At 37.8% G+C, this 24,275-nt stretch overlaps 1 protein-coding gene across 1 annotated transcript in view; it reads right to left on the minus strand.

Annotated features, from left to right (window-relative positions):
• Positions 1-1,756: 1,756 nt before the first annotated feature.
• Positions 1,757-24,275, minus strand: part of LOC123526825 (DNA polymerase epsilon subunit 2-like) — a 73,500-nt gene continuing 50,981 nt past the window's right edge. Inside the window, exon 15 of the mRNA XM_053520336.1 lies at positions 1,757-8,417. Coding sequence (XP_053376311.1) covers positions 8,334-8,417 — 84 coding nt within the window. The 3' untranslated portion in view covers positions 1,757-8,333. The remainder of the gene's footprint in view (positions 8,418-24,275) is intronic.

Here is a 24,275-nt window from a genome sequence, read left to right on the forward strand (position 1 = left end):
CTGATAAGCAGCAGATAAGATGGGAGTTGTATATTGGATTTGGGGTCGGGGGACACTTATATAGTACTGAATCTAGGCCTTTAAAGCTGAACATACAATTGTATTACCTATCGATAAAGTTACAGGTGAATGCACACCTAACAGATAGTCATACGGGTAAACACACCAGTGTCCATACCTATGTAACTGTTTCGTCTGCATTTGTCAGACTTGGAGGTTCCCCTTGGGGGTCATTGACTTGAGCATTTATATGAACAGGCTGGCAACCCGCCCAACAGTTATCTAATGCATTATGTTGAACCGTGGAGTCAATGTCAATTAAAACACCATTATTTTCAACCCATTGAATATTTGATGAAGAATCGTCTATATTTTGACGTTTCGTGTCCGTCTCCATTTCAAGCGGTGATCGTTCTTTCCGTTTTTGTTGAACTCTGTCAGCATCTGTTGCTAATGTAGCGTATCTGTTAGGAATGTAAGAGTTCTACCACTGAGTTTCTGAGAACGCTGATGATATAGCTGTCTGTTGGGATTCGTACCATACTGCGCGGGATTCGGACCATACTGCGCGGGATTCGGACCTTACTGTGGGCGCTGATTGTCTCTGCTATCGTGACCAGGATACGCTGGAGCATTGCGGGGACGGACATAGCATGTACGCCCAAATTTATCAGTGTAAGCACCGTTGCGGATTATCGATTTTGTACAATACCCTGTCACCAGGGCGATCTAGCAAGGTATCAGCGATATGACAAGATTCTGTGTACATATCAGTCGCCGATGCACTTCATGATAAATGGAAGACCGCTGTATTTATTTTCAATTATATTTTCTAGCCTATTCAAAAATTTACGAGTTCGGCATTTCGCCGCTCCTCGAAATATTGGGGCGGCGGGCACCGCCCCAGCTCCTACGCCCTTGATTAAAAAGTTTAAATATTCAAAGGTTTCTTTTTCTATATTTTGCTGTTAAATATGACCCAATTATTGATGATACAAATTATGATGAAGATCCATGAAGCAGTTCATTTGAACAGGAAGGTCTAATACCGGGAGTAGAAACTCCGTATAAATCAATACATTTATCTGTATTATGCTGTCATCCATACCTGTAAATATCGACCAGTCGTTAGCGATCAATATTTTGTTTTCGCCACTATCGATTAGCCTCATATATGAAAACCCATCAAGTAGTTCACAATAAGTTATCTAATTTTTGTTACCTCACTAAAAGTGGCAAAGCTTGAGCATTTGAACACTTGATAGAGGTTCATACAAGGATGAAATTGTAGTTTCAGAAATTTAAAAAAAATGAAGTTGAAAGCAGGACGCCAGATCAGAAGCTTAAGCTAATATATTTGTTTAATCAACTTCTAAAGCGAGGATACTATTGACCAACTTTGGTCAAGATAAATCTTGAGGCACATTAATGTGAAATGTGGCAATATTTACTAAATAAAGGACTACAACTCTGGTGACCATTTACTACACACTGATTTAGTCAAAACTAAAAAACCTGAAAATCTACATTCTATTGCCTTAAATCGCCTTTTACAACAGTTATATAGGGAAATTCTGGCAGTCAAAAGCATGAAATCAAGATCAGTCCTGTTTACTATTTCTTTTTGCTAAAAGAAAGGTGATCTCAACTATGCTAGAAAGTTGTTGTCAGACAAAAAAGGCAGATACATGTACTGTAGCTCACCCTTGAGAACTTCATTCACTTATGCACTATTGAGTAAAAAAACATCAACATCTATAAATTAAATTTTATTCAATAAAATTGCCTTTACAGTTTACAACTGTCCTCAATGTAATGAATGTCAGTGAATGTGTAAATCTGCTTTTTCAGTATCTGAAGTTTTGTTTATAATACCCGCATATAAGTCATTTAAAATGATGGCTATAATAGAAAACAGACTTTGAAACAGCTCATTTTACATCTAATTTCTATATTCAACCCTGATCATGCTGGAAAGGATTGATTCTGTCTTTGCGACGAGTGTAGATCATTATCAGCCTGCACATTCGTGCAGTCTAATCAAGATCTGCACTGTTCACTGTTCAGTCAGTATATTTTTGTTTAGCAACCTTTTAAACAGTAAATGGTATTGTCCAAATTGAAAGATGGACAAGTTCATTATAGAAATTTAGCAGGGTAAGGGTTAAAACCTTGTAAAGAATTATTTAGAAAATAAGCAACATGCAAAACAATGTCAAAGATCAAGCTGAATGTGTTGTTATGTGGATACGTAACATAAACTTTATAAACCAAAGACTATTCAGGATTTATTAGCATAGGCAAACACAAATAATTTAAATATTTTAAAAGAAACTAGAAAATGCTTTTGTAAAAAAGCGCATGTCTCCCCCAATGCAAAGTCCTATATGCAAGAAATCAATAGGGGTCAGGAGCGAAAGTCAAAGAGACACTGATGGTTGGCTGCAATAGGGATCATCTACTTGGCATGTACAGTCATCCCGTTAAATTTCAACACTCTTGGCCTATTGGTTCTCAAGTCACTGTTCAGGCTCCTGTGACCTTGACCTTTGATCAGATGACCTCAAAATAGAATAGGGGTCATCTACTCTGCATGTCCAATCATCCTATTAAGTTTCAACATTGTAGGTCAAGTGGTTCTCAAGTTATTTCCAAAAAATGATTTTACATGAACAGGCCACTGTGACCTTGACCTTTAATAGACTGACCCCAAAAACAATAGGGGTCATTTACTCTGCATGAACAATCATCCTATGAAGTTTCAACATTCTGGGTCGAGAGGTTCTCAAGTTATTGATTGGAAATGGTTTTCCATGTTCAGGCCCCTGTGGCCTTGACCTTTAACAGAGTGACCCTAAAATCGTTAGGGGTCATCTACTCTGCATGACCAATCATCCTATGAAGTTTCATCATTCTGGGTCAAGTGGTTCTCAAGTTACTGACCGGAAATGGTTTTCAATGTTCAGGCCCCTGTGACCTTGACCTTTCACAGAGTGACCCCAATATTGTAAGGGGTCATCTACTCTGCATGACCAATCATCCTATTAAGTTTCAACATTCTGGGTCAAGTGGTTCTCAAGTTACTGACTGGAAATGGTTTTCAATGTTCAGGCCCCTGTGACCTTGACCTTTGACGGAGTGACCCCAAAATCAATAGGGGTCATCTACTCTTCATGACCAATCATCCTATGAAGTTTCAACATTCTGGGTCAAGTGGTTCTCTAGTTATTGATCGGAAATGGTTTTCAATGTTCTGGCCCCTGTGACCTTGACCTTTGACAGAGTGACCCCAAAATCAATAGGGGACATCTACTCTTCATGACCAATCATCCTATGCAGTTTCAACATTCTGGGTCAAGTGGTTCTCTAGTTATTGATCGGAAATGGTTTTCAATGTTCAGGCCCCTGTGACCTTGACCTTTGACGGAGTGACCCCAAAATCAATAGGGGACATCTTCTCTTCATGACCAATCATCCTATGAAGTTTCAACATTCTGGGTCAAGTGGTTCTCTGGTTATTGATCGGAAATGGTTTTCAATGTTCAGGCCCCTGTGACCTTGACCTTTGACGGAGTGACCCCAAGATAGATAGGGGTCATCTACTCTTCATGACCAATCATCCTATGAAGTTTCAACATTCTGGGTCAAGTGGTTCTCTAGTTATTGATCAGAAATGGTTTTCAATGTTCAGGCCCCTGTGACCTTGACCTTTGACAGGGTGACCCCAAAATCAATAGGGGACATCTACTCTTCATGACCAATCATCCTATGCAGTTTCAACATTCTGGGTCAAGTGGTTCTCTAGTTATTGATCAGAAATGGTTTTCAATGTTCAGGCCCCTGTGACCTTGACCTTTGACGGAGTGACCCCAAAATCAATAGGGGACATCTTCTCTTCATGACCAATCATCCTATGAAGTTTCAATATTCTGGGTCAAGTGGTTCTCTGGTTATTGATCGGAAATGGTTTTCAATGTTCAGGCCCCTGTGACCTTGACCTTTGACAAAGTGACCCCAAGATCGATATGGGTCATCTACTCTTCATGACCAATCATCCTATGAAGTTTCAACATTCTGGGTCAAGTGGTTCTCTAGTTATTGATCGGAAATGGTTTTCAATGTTCAGGCCCCTGTGACCTTGACCTTTGACGGAGTGACCCCAAAATCAATAGGGGTCATCTACTCTTCATGATCAATCATCCTATGAAGTTTCCACATTCTGGGTCAAGTGGTTCTCTAGTTATTGATAGGAAATGGTTTTCAATGTTCAGGCCCCTGTGACCTTGACCTTTGACGGAGTGACCCCAAAAACAATAGGGGTCGTCTACTCCAGCAGCCCTACAACCCTAAGAAGTTTGAAGGTTCTAGGTCAAATGGTTCTCCAGTTATTGCTCGGAAATGAAGTGTGACGTACGGACGGACGGACAGGGCAAAAACAATATGTGTCCTAGGGGAGACATAACAAGAGCTGTCACTAATGGTGACAAATTGTCCCCGCAGCACCTTGGCCTTTGACCTGGTGACCCCAAAGTCAGTAGGAGTGGTGTACTCATTAAGTACTATCAGCAAGTGAAGTTTGAAGGTCCTGGGTGCAGTGGTTCGCGAGTAAAGTGCCTGAATGCAAAAAGTTAACGTTAGCCCCTGTGACCTTGACCTCTGACCTAGTGACCCCAAAGTCAGTAGGGTGGTGTACTCAACAAGTACTATCAGCAAGTGAAGTTTGAAGGTCCTGGGTGCAGTGGTTCGCGAGTAAAGTGCCTGAATGCAAAAAGTTAATGTTGGCCCCTGTGACCTTTGACCTGGTGACCCCAAAGTCAGTAGGGGTGGTGTACTCAATAAGTACTATCAGCATGTGAAGTTTGAAGGTCCTGGGTGCAGTGGTTCGCGAGTAAAGTGCCTTCATGCAAAAAGTTAACGTTGTGACGAACGAACTAACAAACGAATGGACGGACAGTTGAAAACTAATATGCCTCCCTTTGGGGGGCATAAAAATAGCACAAAATAGTAAGTAAAGTACCACAACATTTAAATTAAATGTAGAATATGTACAAATATGAGAAGTTAAAAGATGAGAAAATATGATACTTCAAATGTCATATTATAATTCAAACAAATCGTTAACATTTGTGAGGAAGTAGTTTTTGTGGATTTCGTGTTCGAGTTAATCCACAAAATTGAATTCCAATTAATAAGTATAATTCCATCTAATTTTACTTTCAAAATGTTAAATCCACGAACACATATCCCCACTGAATAGCCATTTTTGCCATAACCATGTAGGTTTGTGCTAACAAAATAAAAAGGTTTCACAAAAGGTAGGAATTCATTGTAAATTAGCAGAAGTGCATGATAAGTTGTGAATGTGGCAGATGTACATTTGTTTAGGATAGGCAGCTACAATGTGAATTCTATATTATGACTGGTAATTTAAAATTTATATGGTTTGGAAATTCATAAGAGTACTAAAATTTAAAAAGAAACAAACTAGAAGATGCTTTTGTAAAAAAGCACGTCTCCCCCAGTGCATAGTCGTATAGGCAAGAAGTCAATAGGGGACAGGAGCGAAAGTCAAAGAGACACTGATGGTTGACTGCAATAGGGATCATCTACTTGGCATGTCCAATCATACCATGTTCCGGCCCTGTGACCTTGACCTTTTACAAAGTGACCCCAAAAACAATAGGGGTCATCTACTCTGAATGACCAATCATCCAATGAAGTTTCAACATTTTGGGCCTGGTGGTTCTCAAGTTATTAACTGGAGTTTTCTATGTTCAGGCCCCTGTGACCTTGACCTTTGATCGAGTGACCCCAAAATCAGTAGTGGTCATCTATCCTGCATGTCCAGTCATCCTAATAAGTTTCAATTCTGGGTCAAGTGGTTCTCAAGTTATTGATTGGAAAGTTTTTTACGTTCAGCCCTCTGTGGCCTTGACCTTCAATGGAGTGACCCCAAAGACATTAAGGGTCATCTACTCTTTAAGTCCTATCACCCTATGAAGTCTGAAGGTTCTAGGTCAAATAGTTATCAAGCTATTGACAGGAAATGGATTTCCATGTTCTGTCTGCTGTGACCTTGACCCTTATTAAAGTGACCCCAAAATCAATAACGGTCATATATTCTGCATGTCCAATCATTCTATGAAGTTTCAACATTCTTGGTCAAGAGGTTCTCAAGTTATTGATTGGAAATTGTTTTCCATGTTCAAGCCCCTGTGACCTTGACCTTTAACAGAGACCCCAAGAACAATAGGGGTCATTTACTCTGCATGTCCAATCACCCTATGAAGTTTCAACATTCTGGGTCAAGTGGTTCTCAAGTTATTGATCAGAAATGACTTTCCATGTTCAAGTTCCTTTGACCTTGACATTTAACAGAGTGACCCCAAAATCAATAGGGGTCATCAACTCTGTATGTCCAATCATCCTATTAAGTTTCAACATTCTGGGTCAAGTGGTTCTCATTTTATTGATTGGAAAGAGTTCTCTATGTTCAGCCCATTGTGACCTTGACCTTTGATGGAGTGAGCAAAAAAACAATAGGGGTCATCTACTCTGTAAGTCCTATCACCCTATGAAGTTTGAAGGTTCTAGGTTAAATAGTTCTCAAATTACTGACCGAAAATGGATTTCCATGTTCTGTCTGCTGTGACCTTGACCTTTAATAGAGTGACCCCAAAATCAATAGGGGCCATCTACTCTGCATGCCCGATCACCCTATGAAATTTCAACATTCTGGGTAGTGTTTCTCAAGTTATTGATCAGAAATGACTTTCCATGTTCCGGCCCCTGTGACCTTGACCTTTAACAAAGTGACCCCAAAAACAATAGGGGTCATCTACTCTGCATGACCAATCATCCTATGAAGTTTCAACATTCTGGGTCAAGTGGTTCTCAAGTTATTGATCGGAAATGGTTTTCCATGTTCAGGCCCCTGTGACCTTGACCTTTGATGGAGTGATCCCAAAAACAATAGCAGCTGTCTACTCCATAAGCCCTACCATCCTATGAAGTTTGCAGGTTCTAGGTCAAATGGTTCTCCAGTTATTGACTGGAAATGAAGTGTGACGCAAGTATGGACAGGGCAAAAACAATATGGATGGGGGGGGGGGGGGGGACGGAAGAGACATAATCCTGAACAGTAATATTGTTTTTGGCAGATTTGTTCTCATTATGAGTTTATAGGAAATAGTATTAATATTTAATGAAAATGCTTCATGTACTTAAAGAGTTCTGGAGAATATTTTGATTAATCACTTCGGCTCAGATTTAATTTTTTTGTTGGGTTTAACATTGCATCGACTCAATTATAGGTCATATGGTGACATCCAAGCTTTCATGGTGGAGCAAAAACCCAGGTGCCCTTCCATGCACTATTTCATCATGAGCTGCCACCTAGGTAGAACCATCTTCCTTCCTAAGCCAGCTGGATGGCTTCCTCGCGTGAAGATTCAATGCCCCAAATGAGACTCGAACCCCTCACCGGTGGGTTCGAGCTTCACTCAGGGCGTTGAATTCTTCATGTGAGGAAGCCATCCAGCTGGCTTACGGAAGGTTGGTGGTTCTATCCAGGTGCCTGCTCGTGATGTAATGCATGGAGGTGCACCTAGGGTCTTCCTCCACCAGCGAAGCCGGAAAGTCGCCATATGACCTATAATTGTGTTGGTGCAATGTTAAACCACACAAAGAAAGAAAAAAAAGAAATTGGTTTAGCACGACCTCTCCAGAAAAAGTTCTCATTTAATAGGAGTAAATGAATATAATATTTCAAACATAAAAAGCTTAAATAATCACATTTATCAATGCTATTGAAGTAATATACTGGTTTTAAAGACCTATAATCCTGAAGAGAAAAGTTCTTTTGTCTATTACATAGCACATTATTAGTCCCATCTAAAACACCTTTTTTTTCTTTCTGTTACCTACAATTTTAACAAATGCATGTCAATTAAGACTATTAAACCACAAATATATTGAAAATTTTATTATTCCTTATGTACTAGAGTCTGACTTTCCACGAAGAATACATTACTGATACTATTCAAAATCTATGACAATGCTTTTTCTTTTGACTGTTTCAAAACATACTCTAAATAGATGTTGCTGGAAATACAATTATACCAGTATAAAGCTATACTGAAAGTCTCTTCTTAATACACTATAAAAACAATTTTTATCAACAGTGGTAAAAAGAAAACAAAATCTTATCAAAAAAGTTGTTAACAAGTCTCTAATGTAAATGCACTTTCACATTAGTAAGAAAAGATGAGTCAATATTAAATAATGATAAATTGCTTTTTTCATGATGAGATTTCTATGTGAGATCATCAAGATTAATCTTCTATTTTACTGTCTTCAATCTGTCTTGTGGCAGGTAGATACACCTTGAAACTGTAATCTGTTCTAGGAAATGAACCCTGAAATGATACAAAAATTGAACTAAAATCAAAAAGGAAGAGCCGAATGTGAAAGTACTGATTTTTTCTTTTACTAACTCTTTTATACAGTCTTATGTCACACCGACACAATTTAAGGTCATGTGGCAACTTTCTTTGGAGGAAGACCCCATGCGTTCCCTGGGCATTATTTCAGGCATGAGTGGGCACCCAGGCAGAGCTTCCTCGCAGGAAAGATTTCTACACCCAAAGCAAGGTTTTGAACCCACATCAGTGAGAGGCAATGGAAGTCAGTAACATTAATAACCTGACCACAGATGTCTTAAATTACAAAATTAGTACAACTGGTAATTCAGTAAGACAAACAGATGTGGAAATTCTACAGAAAAAGAAATGAAGTGTTCTTCCTAGATTCAAAATAAATTTTCAAATCTTACAACCACATAAAGCGAAACATTTGTAAACAAACAAACATAAACTTTTGCAAAATAATGAGCTATTAAATACTGGAATCATTAAATTAACAAATAAAAGGACTTCTGAGTCCTACATGGAAGATCGTGAAACCAAACTGTAGCCTCATTGAATAAAGTCTTTACTTACTTACTTGCTATCCAGGGGAGTATGAATGTGCAGGGGCATATAAGAAGTCTATGAGAACGCTACGATATTATCATAAAATTGCTGAATAGTAGATATTAAGCCTTTGTGCATTTTGACCTTTATTTACAGGTATAATGTAACCCATTTTGAAGTTATTAATACAAAAAACCATGCCTGTGAAAATAATGCTCAGGCCAAGGCCTTTCAGTCTTAGAAACTAGGTTACTAATCAAGATCAACTTCTTAAAAATTATGTCAGTAGACTAAAATTAATTTAACAAAGATTTAATAATGACATTCACTTCATACACTGGGTATGTGACACATAATTAATAATATGAAGCAACAAGTTTTCATAAGGATCACAGGAAACTAGAATATAAAGGAAGAGCATTCTTTGATGTTCTATTCTAAAGGTTTTAAGTTTATTTTAAAGGTTTGAGGAGTAATCTGATACAATATGACAACAGGTAATCGGGTAGTTATTTCACTACTTGTACCGAACTGTTCTTGTTACAGTCTGTTTTGTGATACATGACACGTACAATTTAACAGTTGCTATAAGGCATGTGCTGCAACTTGCTTTTTTTCCTGTCATTATTTTTAAGATTCAAAATTAAAAAAAAAAAATCTTTACTTTGTTTTTGTTTTATGGAGTATGGACTCTTGGTTTGCATAAAACTTCACAAGGATAAATTTTTCCATGCATTCAATTTGCAAACTTTTATTTCCTTTTCAAGTACATTATGTAGTACATTATCAGAATTCTTTTTTTATAAACAAGAGAGTCATGAGGACCCTGGATCACTCACCTGAGTAATATGAGCTACATTGACAAGTGTAAGAGATCAGGTAAAAAAGTCAAATGTAAGTAAGCATTAAAATCTTTTCCCAGTTGTGTGAACATGTTTCAAATGTCAAATTGATGCTAAAATATTAAGAAAGTAGTTCAGTAGGTCACATTAAATTTTATGGTCACTGAAAGTCAGTTTTAAGATCAGTATGCAAAACTGTACATGTCATCAAAATTTCACGGCTGTACCTTAAGAAACTAGAAATGTGTCACAGGACACGGAAGCCCCCCGCAACATGAGAAAGTTAATCTTTAAAAAAAAACAAGAGCTGTCTCCATAGGATGACACATGCCCCCGATGGCACTTTGAATGAATAGTTATGGCCGATGTTAGAGTTTAGGACCTTTGACCTACGGACCTGGGTCTTGTGCGCGACATGTCGTCTTACTGTGCCACACATTCATGCGTAGTTATCTTAAAATCCATGCATGAATGACAAAGATATGGACCGGACACGCCCATCAATGCACTATCATGAAATATGACCTTTAACATCTAAGTGTGACCTTGACTTTTGAGCTACAGACCTGGGTCTTGCGCGCGACATGTCGTCTTACTGTTGTACACATTCATGCCCAATAATTTTAAAATCCATGCATGAATGACAAAGATATGGACCGGACACGCCAAACTATCACGAAAAATGACCTTTAACGTCTAAGTGTGACCTTGACCTTTGAGCTACGGACCTGGGTCTTGCGCGCGACATGTCATCTTACTGTGGTACACATTCATGCCAAGTTATTTGAAAATCCATCCATGGATGACAAAGATATGGACCGGACACGCCCAACTATCATGAAAAATGACCTTTAACGTCTAAGTGTGACCTTGACCTTTGAGCTACGACCTGAGTCTTGCGTGCGACACGTCGTCTTACTGTGGTACACATTCATGCCAAAGTATTTGAAAATCCATCCATCGATGACAAAGATATGGACCGGACACGAAAATTGCGGACAGACTGACAGACCGGCAGACTGTTCAAAAACTATATGCCTCCCTTTGGGGGCATAAAAAATTCTAAGTCCACACAAAAATCCTTTCCAGGTAGAGATAGGTCAAAATACATCTCAAAATTGGATGTAACATGCATGTTGTACTACAGAAAAGTGGTCTTGATTTTTCCCTACAACCAGTAATAAACAAGAGGACCATGATGGTCCTGAATCGCTCACCTCTTCCCACATGATCCAGTTTTGAGTATGACGTCGTTTTTTCTATTATTTGACATAGTGACCTAGTTTTTGAGCTCATGTGACCCAGTTTTGAACTTGACCTAGATATTATAAAGATAAAAATTCTGACCAATTTTCATGAAGATCCATTGAAAAATATGGTCTCTAGAGAGGTCACAAGGTTTTTCTATTATTTGACCTTTTTTAAGGCACGTGACCCGGTTTCAAACTTGACCTAGATATCATCAAGGTGAACATTCTGACCAATTTTCATGAAGATCCATTCAAGGGTATGGCCTCTAGAGAGGTCACAAGGTTTTTCTATTTCAAGACCTACTGACCTAGTTTTTGATCGTAGTTGACCCAGTTTCAAACTTGACCTAGATATCATCAAGATAAACATTCAGACCAACTTTCATACAGATCCCATGAAAAATATGGCCTTTAGAGAGGTCACAACGTTTTTTCATTATTTGACCTACTGACCTACTTTTTGAAGGCACGTGACCCACTTTCGAACTTGACTTAGATATCATCAAGGTGAACATTCTGACCAATTTTTATGAATATCCATTCACAAGTATGGCCTCTAGAGAGGTCTCAAGGTTTTTCTATTTTTAGACCTACTGACCTAGTTTTTGACCGCACATGACCCTGTTTCGAATTTGACCTAGATATCATCAAGATGAACATTCAGACCAACTTTCATGAAGATCCATTGAAAAATATGGCCTGTAGAAAGGTCACAAGGTTTTTCTATTATTTGACCTACTGACCTAGTTTTTGACGGCACGTGACCAACTTCAAATCTGACCTAGATATCATCAAGATGAACATTCAGACCAACTTCATACAGATCCCATGAAAATATGGCCTCTAGTTAGGTCACAAGGTTTCTCTATTATTTGACCTACTGACCTAGTTTTTGATGGCACGTGACCCCACTTTCAAACTGATTTAGATATCATCAAGGTGAACATTCTGACAAATTTCATGAAGATTTCATGAAATATATGGCCTCTAGAGAGGTCACAAGGTTTTTCTATTTTTAGACCTACTGACCTAGTTTTTAACCGCACGTGACCCAGTTTCAAACTTGACCTAGATATCATCAAGATGACCATTCAGACCAACTTTCACACAGATCCCATGAAAAATATGGCCTTTAGAGAGGTCACAAGGTTTTTCTATTATTTGACCTACTGACCTAGTTTTTGATGGCATGTGACCCAGTTTCGAACTTGACCTAGATATCATCAAGGTGAACGTTCTGACCAATTTTCATGAAGATCTTGTGAAATATATGGCCATAGAAAGGTCACAAGGATTTTCTATTTTTAGACCTACTGACCTAGTTTTTGATGGCACGTGACCCAGTTTCGAACTTGACCTAGAAATCATCAAGATGAACATTCAGACCAACTTTCATACAGATCCCATGAAAAATATGGCCTTTAAAGAGGTCACAAGGTTTTTCTATTATTTGACCTACTGACCTAGTTTTTGAAGGCACGTGACCCAGTTTCGAACTTGACCTAGATATCATCAAGGTGAACGTTCTGACCAACTTTCATGAAGATCTTGTGAAATATATGGCCTCTAGAGAGGTCACAAGGTTTTTCTATTTTTAGACCTACTGACCTAGTTTTTGACCGCACGTGACCCAGTTTCGAACTTGACCTAGATATCATCAAGATGAACATTCTGACCAATTTTCATGAAGATCCATTGAAAATTATGGCCTCTAGAGAGGTCACAAGGTTTTTCTATTTTTAGACCTACTGACCTAGTTTTTGACGGCACGTGACCCAGTTTCGAACTTGACCTAGATATCATCAAGATGAACATTCTGACCAACTTTCATAAAGATCCCATGAAAAATGTGACCTCTAGAGTGGTCACAAGCAAAAGTTTACGGACGGACGCACGGACGGACGACGGACACCGCGCGATCACAAAAGCTCACCTTGTCACTTTGTGACAGGTGAGCTAAAAAGTTACAATATAAGCTATTTATAGTAACAACAAAGGGAGGTAATTCTAAACTAGGGACCTGGTTCTTGTGCATGACATTCTTTCTCATGATGGAGTACAAATGAGCCAGTTTACATCAAAATCCTTCCATGCACGAAGAAGAAATGCCCTGATGACAGTCATTCTTGTATGTGACCTTTGGCCTCTAAGTGTGACCTTGACCTTAGACATTGGGACCTAGTTTTTGCGCATAACATATCGTCTATCCATGCTTATTATTTGTGTCAAATTATTTTGAAATCGGACCATGCATGTCAAAGTTATGGACCAGACATGAAGACTACATTATCAGTATATATATGCTACACAACACTACATACCAAATATCAAAGGCCTATGCCTTGAACTTTCAGACAAGAAGATTTTTTAAAGAATTTTCCTATATAAGTCTATGTAAAACTTGGGACCCCCAGGACAGGGCCTCTTTTCACCCCAGGGGCATAATTTGAATAATTTTCGAAGACGACCATTAAATGTCACATGCCAAATATCAAAGCTCTACACCTTGGGATTTTGGACAAGAAGATTTTCCTTTCAGTTCCCATAGTTCTGTGTGGAATTCAATTCTTTTAAACATTTTGAAAGGGGGCCTACCCAGGATCATTCCTGTGAAGTTTGGTGTAAATCTGTCCAGTGGTTTTCAAGAAGATTTTAGAGAAAATGACAGACGGACAACACACGACAGACATTGAGCATTCACAAAAGCTCACCATGAGCTAAAAAAAAAAAAGCACTTCACTTATCAAATTATTACTGTTACACCACATTTATAGTGTCCTTTTCAAGTATACAACATTTTCAATGGTTCAGACCACAATAAATGTTAAGGCTTAGTTAATTTTTGTGGAAAAAATTAACTGGCAAAGAATGGCTCCCAATAAGTTTGAAATTTAGGCAAAATCACTTGTAAAATCAGGACAGGAAGGTTGTCTCGCTATTTTGTAATGTTATACTTTACTCTCGAATAGACAAACCTACTTAAAAGTAATTACTGTTAAAATGACAAAAACAGAATTCCTCGTTTCGGGCAGTGCATTACCCCCTAGAGAAAATTACCCTTTTTGATACAAAATTGCTACAATTAGTCAAACTTTTATTATGAAAGCGTATAAGATCTTATCTAGTGATAGCCTTTTTCCTTAATTCAAGCCCGTTACGAAATGCGCAAAAGAAATCATGCGATTTTCTCTATTTATAGTGTTATAGCAAAAATAACAATTTAAGGCAAGTGCCAAAATAAACTGTTCAGATTATTATCAAGTTTTATCCCTTATAATTATTAAAAATTTACAATTTTATCTATCGTCTACTACACTTCACAGGCTTTTACATCAAATAAGTTTAAATTTCTTATCCAAATATTGAATTGCGACAGATTCACAGTTAAGATAATATTTCGAAAGAATAATTATACTCTCAACAAAAATTCAACAAAAGATGTCTATGTTTTGTACTTAAGTGAAGTCATTAATTGAGCAAACCGATGTAGTTGGCTTCGATAATATTGTTCATGAAGATTATTCATCAGTGTCTGTAGTTAAACCAATTATTAACCAAACGGGTCACGTAATAATTGCGTATTAGTATATATTTGGAAGAAAGTTCTCTAAAAAGCATAAAATCATAACTTTCATACTGTAAGTATGATAAATTGCACAATTTGGAACTTTCAAATCAAAAGTACTGGAATCCCCAGTTGTAATATTTCATACTTTTTACACTATTCACCAAAGGCATAATGACAGACCCACAAGAACTGGCAGCAAATTTTACCACTTCTGACAAATACACAGGCAACTAGAACTGCAAGAACTTTGTAACATTCTATGGCAAAGAATCTGTGAGAAAAAGGAGATCTTGGGGGAAACAACAATAACAACAACATACCCAAAGAACATCGTCAATGATTTATCAATGGTGATAAACAGGATAGCCATATCCCATTTGGTAACCATAGCAACATCCGTAGCTCCCATAATCTATCTCTTGTTTAATGATTGGCTTAGGAGTAACATAAAGTCTATCATTTTTATATCCTTTGCCCATCAAGATCTGATGTAAAAATGTATCCTGTGGTGGTATAGTTTCGCATCTACAGTTCCGAGCTGATGTCCCTACGTAATCCATGCTTGAGTATGAGTAAGGGTAATATGTGCCGTATGAAAAAGGACCCATGCTTTCTTGATAGATGTATGTGTAATCTTCACTACGCGATGCTGTGCTAGTAGACGCCTGCGTCATACTTGAGGATTCTGGGTAATACGATGCCATGTTCTCCGATACAGGATTGTTCACAAGCATGATCGAGGAAGACACCAAATTCACTTCCTTTGAATCAGTCTTATTAGCCATATTTGAAAGAATCACCACCTGTATAGATATTGTTTATTTCCTAGCTACTTAATTAAGCTTTTCTTCTGAATAATATTGATCAATATAAATAAATCCTATGTAATTTATCTTCAACTATGTTACCACGTAATGTTAACTATAATTTAATATGTCTTGAGTAAATAACGCAGTATTATATGCTTTTATATCATTTACTTGAAACTATATCCACCCTTTTCTTAAATTCATCACAATATTTTTGTTTTTATATAAATGTCCGTTTTATTCATTCGAAAACATGAAATATCATAACAGAAACTGACTCTATCACAAAACTGTAGCAGGTTTTTATAATTTTGATTATTATATCTTTATATAGCAATTATGACACTGATACGGGTAGAGTATTAGCCAAATACTGTCACTGATTGGACATGCCACTAGGGAAGAAATAATTATAGGCCAGAAATGCAATTATACAAATATTTGTCAAAACTTGAAATCTGTCATAATGGCACTTCACCCAATTATCTGCATGCAATGTAGAAATTAGATTTTAAAGGTGGATTTTCAAGTTTTAAGTCAGATATTATCTTTATAGATTAATCCAATCTTGTATTTTAAACTAAGTGCACTTTCTTTTTAAAAACCAACAATTATTTTAAAAGTAAATATTTTGTCAAATACAAACTGAAGTCTAATCCTAAATACAAAAAGTTATGCAAATTTAATACGTAGTATTATTATTAACAAGCAGTGAAATGTTAGAAGATGATTTAAATCATTCTCTTTAATTGAAAAAGACAAACACTCCGTCATTTTAATATCAATTAGCAAATTGTCTTAAATTTGGAAACTCTCTAAGGACTTTTTTTTTCATTTTTCTCTACTATTTAATCCAAAAGCATACATGTCATGCATAAAGTCATATCAATTAAACACTCAAAGTCACAGTACCGGAATGTGAACTTTAATATATGGTTGGTACTTGTGTACCTGTTAGAAAGTTACTTCTCTTATTTTTTCACATACAGCTGAACTGAATCCTTTAAATGATATTTAAGAGGTAATTAAACTTAAATTGTGCAAATGGAAAACATGAACCATACAGAGTATTCTACTGACTGTATTATCATGTTGATTGGGTCAGATTGTGTTGGGGAAACATGACTATAACAATATGACTGGAAATTTTAGTCTCAGTTTTTTTTGTGTGTCCTCTACTGAATGTCTGAGAGATATATATCTATCCTTCTGTTGGTCTGTCTGACCTTTTTTTGTCCAGAAATTAGTCAGTCATAATGTTTAAGTTTAACCAGAAGATGCTTTTGTAAAAAAGCGCATGTCTCCCCCAATGCATAGTCGTATATGCAAGAAGTCAATAGGGGACAAGAGCGAAAGTCAAAGAGACACTGATGGTTGGCTGCAATAGGGATCACCTACTTGGCATGTCCAATCATCCCACTAAGTTTCAACATTCTGGGCCTAGTGGTTCTCAAGTTATGAATCAGATACTGTTTTCCATGTTTGGGATCCTGTGACCTGACCTTTGATGAAGTGACCCCAAAATCAATATGGGTCATCTACTCTGCATGTCCAATTATCCTAATAAGTTTCAACATTCTGGGTCAAGTGGTTCTCAAGTTATTGATTAGAAAGAGTTTTCCATGTTCAGCCCCCTGTGACCTTGATCTTTAATGGAGTGACCCCCCAAAACAATAGGGGTCACCTACTCTGTAATTCCCTATGAAGTTTGAAGGCTTTAAGTCAAATGGTTCTGAAGTTATAAACTGGAAATGGATTTCTATTTTCTATCCACATGCGACCTTGACCTTCAACAGAGTGACCCAAAAATCAATACGGGTCATCTACTCTGCATGTCCAATCATCCTATGAAGTTTCAACATTCTGCGTCAAGTGGTTCTCAAGTAACTGACCGGAAATGGTTTTCAATGTTCAGGCCCCTGTGACCTTGACCTTTAACAGAGTGACCCCAAAAACAATAGGTGTCATCTAATCTGCATGTCCAATCATCCTAATACGTTTCAACAATCTGGGTCAAGTGGTTCTCAAGTTACTGACTGTAAATGGTTTTCCATGTTCAGGCCCCTGTGACCTTGACCTTAAATAGAGTGACCCTAAAATCAATAGGGGTCATCTCCTGAATGACCAATCATCCTATGAAGTTTCAACATTCTTGATCAGGCGGTTCTCAAGTTACTGACCGGAAACGGTTTTCCATGTTCAGGCCCCTGTGACCTTGACCTTTAACGAAGTGACCCCAAAATCAATAGGGGTCAGCTACTCTGCATGTCCAATCATCCTATGAAGTTTCAACATTTTGGGTCAAGTGGTTCTCAAGTTATTGATTGGAAATGGTTTTTCATGTTCAGGCCCCTGTGACCTTGATCTTTAACAGAGTGACCCCAAAATTAATAGGGTTCATCTACTCTGCATGAACAATCATCCTATGAAGTTTCAATACTCTGAGTCAAGTGGTTCTCAAGTTACTGACCGGAAATGTTTTTCCTTGTTCAGGCTCCTGTGACCTTGACCTTTAACACAGTTATCCTAAAATCAATACGGGTCATCTACTCTGCATGTCCAATCATCCTATGAAGTTTCAACATTCTGCGTCAAGTGGTTCTCAAGTAACTGACCGGAAATGGTTTTCAATGTTCAGGCCCCTGTGACCTTGACCTTTAACAGAGTGACCCCAAAAACAATAGGTGTCATCTAATCTGCATGTCCAATCATCCTAATATGTTTCAACAATCTGGGTCAAGTGGTTCTCAAGTTACTGACTGTAAATGGTTTTCCATGTTCAGGCCCCTGTGACCTTGATGTTAAATAGAGTGACCCTAAAATCAATAGAGGTCATCTCCTGAATGACCAATCATCCTATGAAGTTTCAACATTCTTGATCAGGCGGTTCTCAAGTTACTGACCGGAAACGGTTTTCCATGTTCAGGCCCGTGACCTTGACCTTTAACGGAGTGACCTCAAAATCAATAGGGGTCAGCTACTCTGCATGTCCAATCATCCTATGAAGTTTCAACATTTTGCGTCAAGTGGTTCTCAAGTTATTGATTGGAAATGGTTTTTCATGTTCTGGCCCCTGTGACCTTGATCTTTAACAGAGTGACCCCAAAATTAATAGGGTTCATCTACTCTGCATGAACAATCATCCTATAAAGTTTCAATACTCTGAGTCAAGTGGTTCTCAAGTTACTGACCGGAAATATTTTTCCTTGTTCAGTCTCCTGTGACCTTGACCTTTAACACAGTTATCCTAAAATCAATAGGGGTCATCTACTCTGCATGATCAATCATGTTATGAAGTTTCAACATTCTGGGTCAAGTGGTTCTCAAGTTATTAATAGGAAATGGTTTTCCATGTTCAGGTCCCTGTGACCTTGACCTTTGATGAAGTGACCCCAAAAGTGATAGGGGTCCTCTACTAAATAAGCCCTGCCATGAAGTTTGAAGATTCTAGGTCAAATGCTTCTCCAGATATTGATTGGAAATGAAGTGTGACATACAGACGGATGGACGGACAGACAGGGCAAAAACAATATGTCTCCCCCAGTTGCGGGAGAGACATAAATATAGTCCATCTGCCCTCTCAGGTTAGATAAGAGTGTGTGTGTAAGTTCGGGTTTAACGTCTTTTTCAACAATTTTTCAGTCATATAAATGACAGTGTCTACTTGTAGCAGTGAGCACAATGCCCAACTTTATAGTGCTGCCTTACTGGAATATCACGCCGTAGACACGTGGCATGATACCCCACTCAGTCACATTATACTGACACCAGGCTGACCATTCCTAGTACTATCCTCTTAATGCTGAGCACTCGAAGCGGACACTCTACCACTAGGCTAACGAGATAGAAAGTATAAACTGCTCTGTCCAGAAAATAATTTTGAAACTAGTTAAACCTGTCTTAGCAACCACCTGTATTAAGCAGTCACTTGACTTAAGCAGCCAGTCAGCTGTATTTCTCAACTGACATTCTCTTATATATTCCTTCTCAACTGACGTTCTCTTATATACTCCACTTGACTTAAGCAGCCAGTCTGCTGAATTTCTCAACTGACGTTCTCTTATATATTCCACTTGCCGTAAGCAGCCAGTCAGCTGAATTTCTTTACTGACATTCTCTTATATATTCCTTCTCAACTGACGTTCTCTTATATACTCCACTTGCCGTAAGCAGCCAGTCAGCTGAATTTCTCAACTGACATTTTCTTATATATTCCTTCTCAACTGACGTTCTCTTATATACTCCACTTGACTTAAGTAGCCAGTCTGCTGAATTTCTCAACTGACGTTCTCTTATATATTCCACTTGCCGTAAGCAGCCAGTCAGCTGAATTTCTCAACTGACATTCTCTTATATATTCCTTCTCAACTGACGTTCTCTTATATACTCCACTTGACTTAAGCAGCCAGTCAGCTGAATTTCTCAACTGATGTTCTCTTTTATATTCCACTTGCCGTAAGCAGCCAGTCAGCTGAATTTCTCAACTGACGTTCTCTTATATATTCCACTTGCCTTAAGCAGTCAGTCAGCTGAATTTCTCAACTGACATTCTCTTATATATTCCACTTGACTTAAGTAGCCAGTCAGCTGAATTTCTCAACTGACATTCTCTTATATATTCCACTTGCCGTAAGCAGCCAGTCAGCTGAATTTCTCAACTGACATTCTCTTATATATTCCACTTGACTTAAGTAGCCAGTCAACTGAATTTCTCAACTGACATTCTCTTATACATTCCACTTGACTTAAGTAGCCAGTCAACTGAATTTCTCAACCCACATTCTCTTATACATTCCACTTGACTTAAGTAGCCAGTCAACTGAATTTCTCAACCCACATTCTCTTATATATTCCACTTGACTTAAGCTCCCTTGGCTGACTGCTTAAAACAGGGTTGACAATATTACTGAAAATTGAAGGAAACTTATTTTATTGACTGACTGCACCAACAGGAAGTGCACAGTCTACTAACCATAACTCAAATAGATTTCCGTAAGGACAGCAGAGGTCAGCTTGTTTGGGTGTTGGCTGCAAGTTTTCATCACTATCTAGTTAAAATGATTTTCCAACAATCTCATTTTTTTTATCCTATTCATACAGTATATTTGCAAGTACTGAAGGAAATTTAGAGGAAGTGCAGAGTACAAGAACTATAATTTTTTTTCATTTATCTCCCTTATTGTAATTGTAGTTGATTTTTCAATTTTTTCTCCAGACAGTAACTCAGTCACTACAGGGAATTTGAACCTTTAGCCTGCTGGCTGCAAGTAATTTTACCTTTGTGGCCAGTGCAGACCAAGATCAGCCTACACATCCGTGCAGTCTGATTATGGTCTGCACTGTTCTCTATTCAGTCAGTAAATTTTCAGTGAACACCCCTTCGAATAATAAATGGTATTGCCCAAATTGAATGATGGACTAGTCCATTTTAGAAATTTAGCAGGGTAATGGTTGAGACTTTTATTAACAATGGGTGGCATTGAGAGTAGGTGCAGGGAACAACAACTGTGTATCTGTTGAATTATCCCTTATCTCTACTTCATCATTCGTTTTTTTCATGGCATAACCATTTAGGAAACTTGCAAAAATCTTAGTAAAGGATACTTTTTTTGGTAAAGATGGCTGAAGAAATGTGACCTCAAATGTGTCAATACAGATCTAGTCAAATATAGTCATATTTACTAAACTAAGGGCAATTACTTTGACCTTATTGAACTTATATTGTGATCTATATATTCTAAGTGAGTTTCATGAAAGACTGTGTGGTTAGGGTATGCTTGTCTTTTTTTAGTTGTGGAAGATATTGTAGTCAAACGGTCTGTTTATGTTTCAAGATTATCATTACTGATTTACATGTATCTTTGAAGGAGGCTGTAAGGTCAAGTATATGTATGATCTTGTTCTTTTTGTACACGATCTTAGTTGAGACACACAGGATCATTTTTCTTAATTTTCTCTTAAGAGAGATCATAAAAAATGCCACTGTTTGTAAAAAGTTTCAAGATAGAGGAGTAAACAGCATGTTCCACGATTTGCAAAGTCCACCTAAAAACCTATCGAAAAGTGATTTGAGCCCAAAGTTAGCTGGGTTGAACCTCTTGCCCTTCTTGAAGATAGTTGCTTTGCTTCCAGTTTTCTCTTATCAATGGACTTTTAAAAGATAACATTCAAAGTTATGCTAAAGTCTTAAGACTTACTGAAGGATAGACATCCACCGAATGGTGATCAATGTTTCTCATAGTGAGCTAACAAAAGCATACTATTTACTGAATCTTATATAGCTAACAATGCATTTCATTTATTTTCTCTTTTCCACTTTGTAACTTCTAAATGCTGAATCAGCTGTGACATTATATTAATATTAAAATGTTCAAGAGCTGTTTGTTATACATATAGGCCCCCATGATTGCCTGTTGGAGGAACTGAGCATCTTAAATGCTGGAAATTGACCTTTGACCTAACAACAACAGAAATCTTCTGACCATAAACAAACTATGAAGTTTGATGGCTGTAGGTCTACTTATTTTCCAGCTACTGTTTAGTAACCATGCTTAATCTCTGACCTTTAACTTTGACCTACAGACCACAGAGACAATAATTGTCATTAATTAACAATAATCATCTTATGTAGGTGAACAGCTGTAAGCCTTAAAATTCCATTTTTGATTGAAAATGTTTTCCGTCTTAAGGTCACTCTGACCATGACCTTCTGCACTTAAACATAACATGGGCCATCTACTGACAAACAATAATCCCACGTTTGAAACTGTAGGCACAAGTCTTCTGCACTTAATGAGCAGAAACAGTTTTCAGTTTGAAGGTCACTGTGATCTTGATCACCAACACAACACTACATAAAACTGACCTGCTTGTAACAGGCAATCATTCTATGAAGTCTGACCACTGTAGGCCCAAATATCCTCATGCTAAAAAACAAAAACCTTTTTTATTTTAAGGTAAATGTAGCTTTGCCCTTTGACACACTGATAAAAATAAACACTGGCAATCATGAAGTTTGATCTCTGCAGGTCAAAGCTTTCTGCATTTACTGAGCACAGAACCATTTTAGTTTGAAGGTCACTGTTAAGTCTTTTCTTTTTGTCGAGAAACATACCTAACTATTTTGGCGCGAATACCAACAACGTCATAACGGCGGGATCGAGTTCAATGTCAACGTCACTGATCAGACGTCAACTTTCCGTTATTACATGTTTTCTTCCGGTAAATAAAGACAGATAAAACCACAACGCGAATTATTGCTCTCTAACCCCACATTTTGGTGCCGTGACCAAAAGAAAGAGAAAAATGGATCTATCTAAGATAACTAGAGCTATCACTAAAGGTGATGAATGTACCCCCCGCATGCACTGACACAGTACACTGCAATTTGACGCACACAAGATTGCATAATTATGTGGACAATACTGTAAACAGTATAGTAACAAAAAACAAAGTCCCATAACTATGCAGAATATTTATCTAAAAGAATGTAACATGCATCATGCACAACTACTGTTGGTACTGATCACTTGTGTGAAGTTTCATTAAATTGTGTGTAAGGGTTTGGTAGATTAGGCATGCACAAGATTGCATATGCAGACTGCATGTACATAGTATGTTAACAAGAAACAAAGTCCCATAACTCTGCAATTTTTGTCGCTGAAAGAACCTAACATGCCCCATACACAACTACTGTTGTTACTGATCACTTGTGTGAAGTTTCATTAAATTGTGTCAAGGGGATGAGGAGAGATGGTGCGCACAAGATTGTGTCTATGTATATAGTATAGTAACAAAAAAACAAAGTCCCATAACTCTGCAAATTTTTTTTCTAAAAGAACCTAACATGCCCCATGCACAACTACTGTTGGTACTGATCCTTGTGTGATGTTTCATTAATTGTGTCAAGGGGATGAGGAGAGATGGTGCGCACAAGATTGTGTCGTGTCTATGTATATAGTATAGTAACAAAAAAACAAAGTCCCATAACTCTGCAATTTTTTTTTCTAAAAGAACCTAACATGCCCCATGCACAACTACTGTTGGTACTGATCACTTGTGTGATGTTTCATTAAATTGTGTCAAGGGGATGAGGAGAGATGGTGCGCACAAGATTGTGTCTATGTATATAGTATAGCAACAAAAAAAACAAAGTCCCATAACTCTGCAATTTTTTTTTCTAAAAGAACCTAACATGCCCCATGCACAACTACTGTTGGTACTGATCACTTGTGTGAAGTTTCATTAAATTCTGTCAAGGGGTTAAGGAGAGATGGTGCGCACAAGATTGCGTCTACGGACAGACGGACAGACAGACAGACGGACAGACAGACAACCTGAAACCAGTATACCCCCCCTTACAACTTTGTTGTCGGGGGGTACAATAAAGATGAGAGACGCTCAAAAGGCAGTTATTTCGAGACATTTAGAGAAATTAGAGACTTCAGTGGACGACGAAGAACAGTTTCATACAGTACTTAACGTTTTGCAGACTAAGGTGAAGTTAATAGAGGATGTTAACGAGAAGATTTTTTCCCAGACTGATGAAGATGATTATGAAGCTGAGATGCTAGAAACCGAAGATTACATGCTGCATCTCAAGATTTGAATCCGGAACCTGGAGGCACAACTGAGAAAACAGACGAAAGACCATTTACCGCCACCATTGCTCAATCCCGTAGATTTGTCACAATATGAGCAGCCTAGGAACAGTACGAACAGTGCAACCACCGCAGATCGTTCAGGAAATACTACCGACAGCACTTCCGGCAGAGAAGTAAGTAACATTTCTATACAATCAAACCAGTCTTCACAGTTTCATAAATTACCAAAAC

Source organism: Mercenaria mercenaria, chromosome 1 (genome assembly GCF_021730395.1).
Source record: "Mercenaria mercenaria strain notata chromosome 1, MADL_Memer_1, whole genome shotgun sequence".
Classification (NCBI taxonomy): Eukaryota; Metazoa; Mollusca; class Bivalvia; order Venerida; family Veneridae; genus Mercenaria; species Mercenaria mercenaria.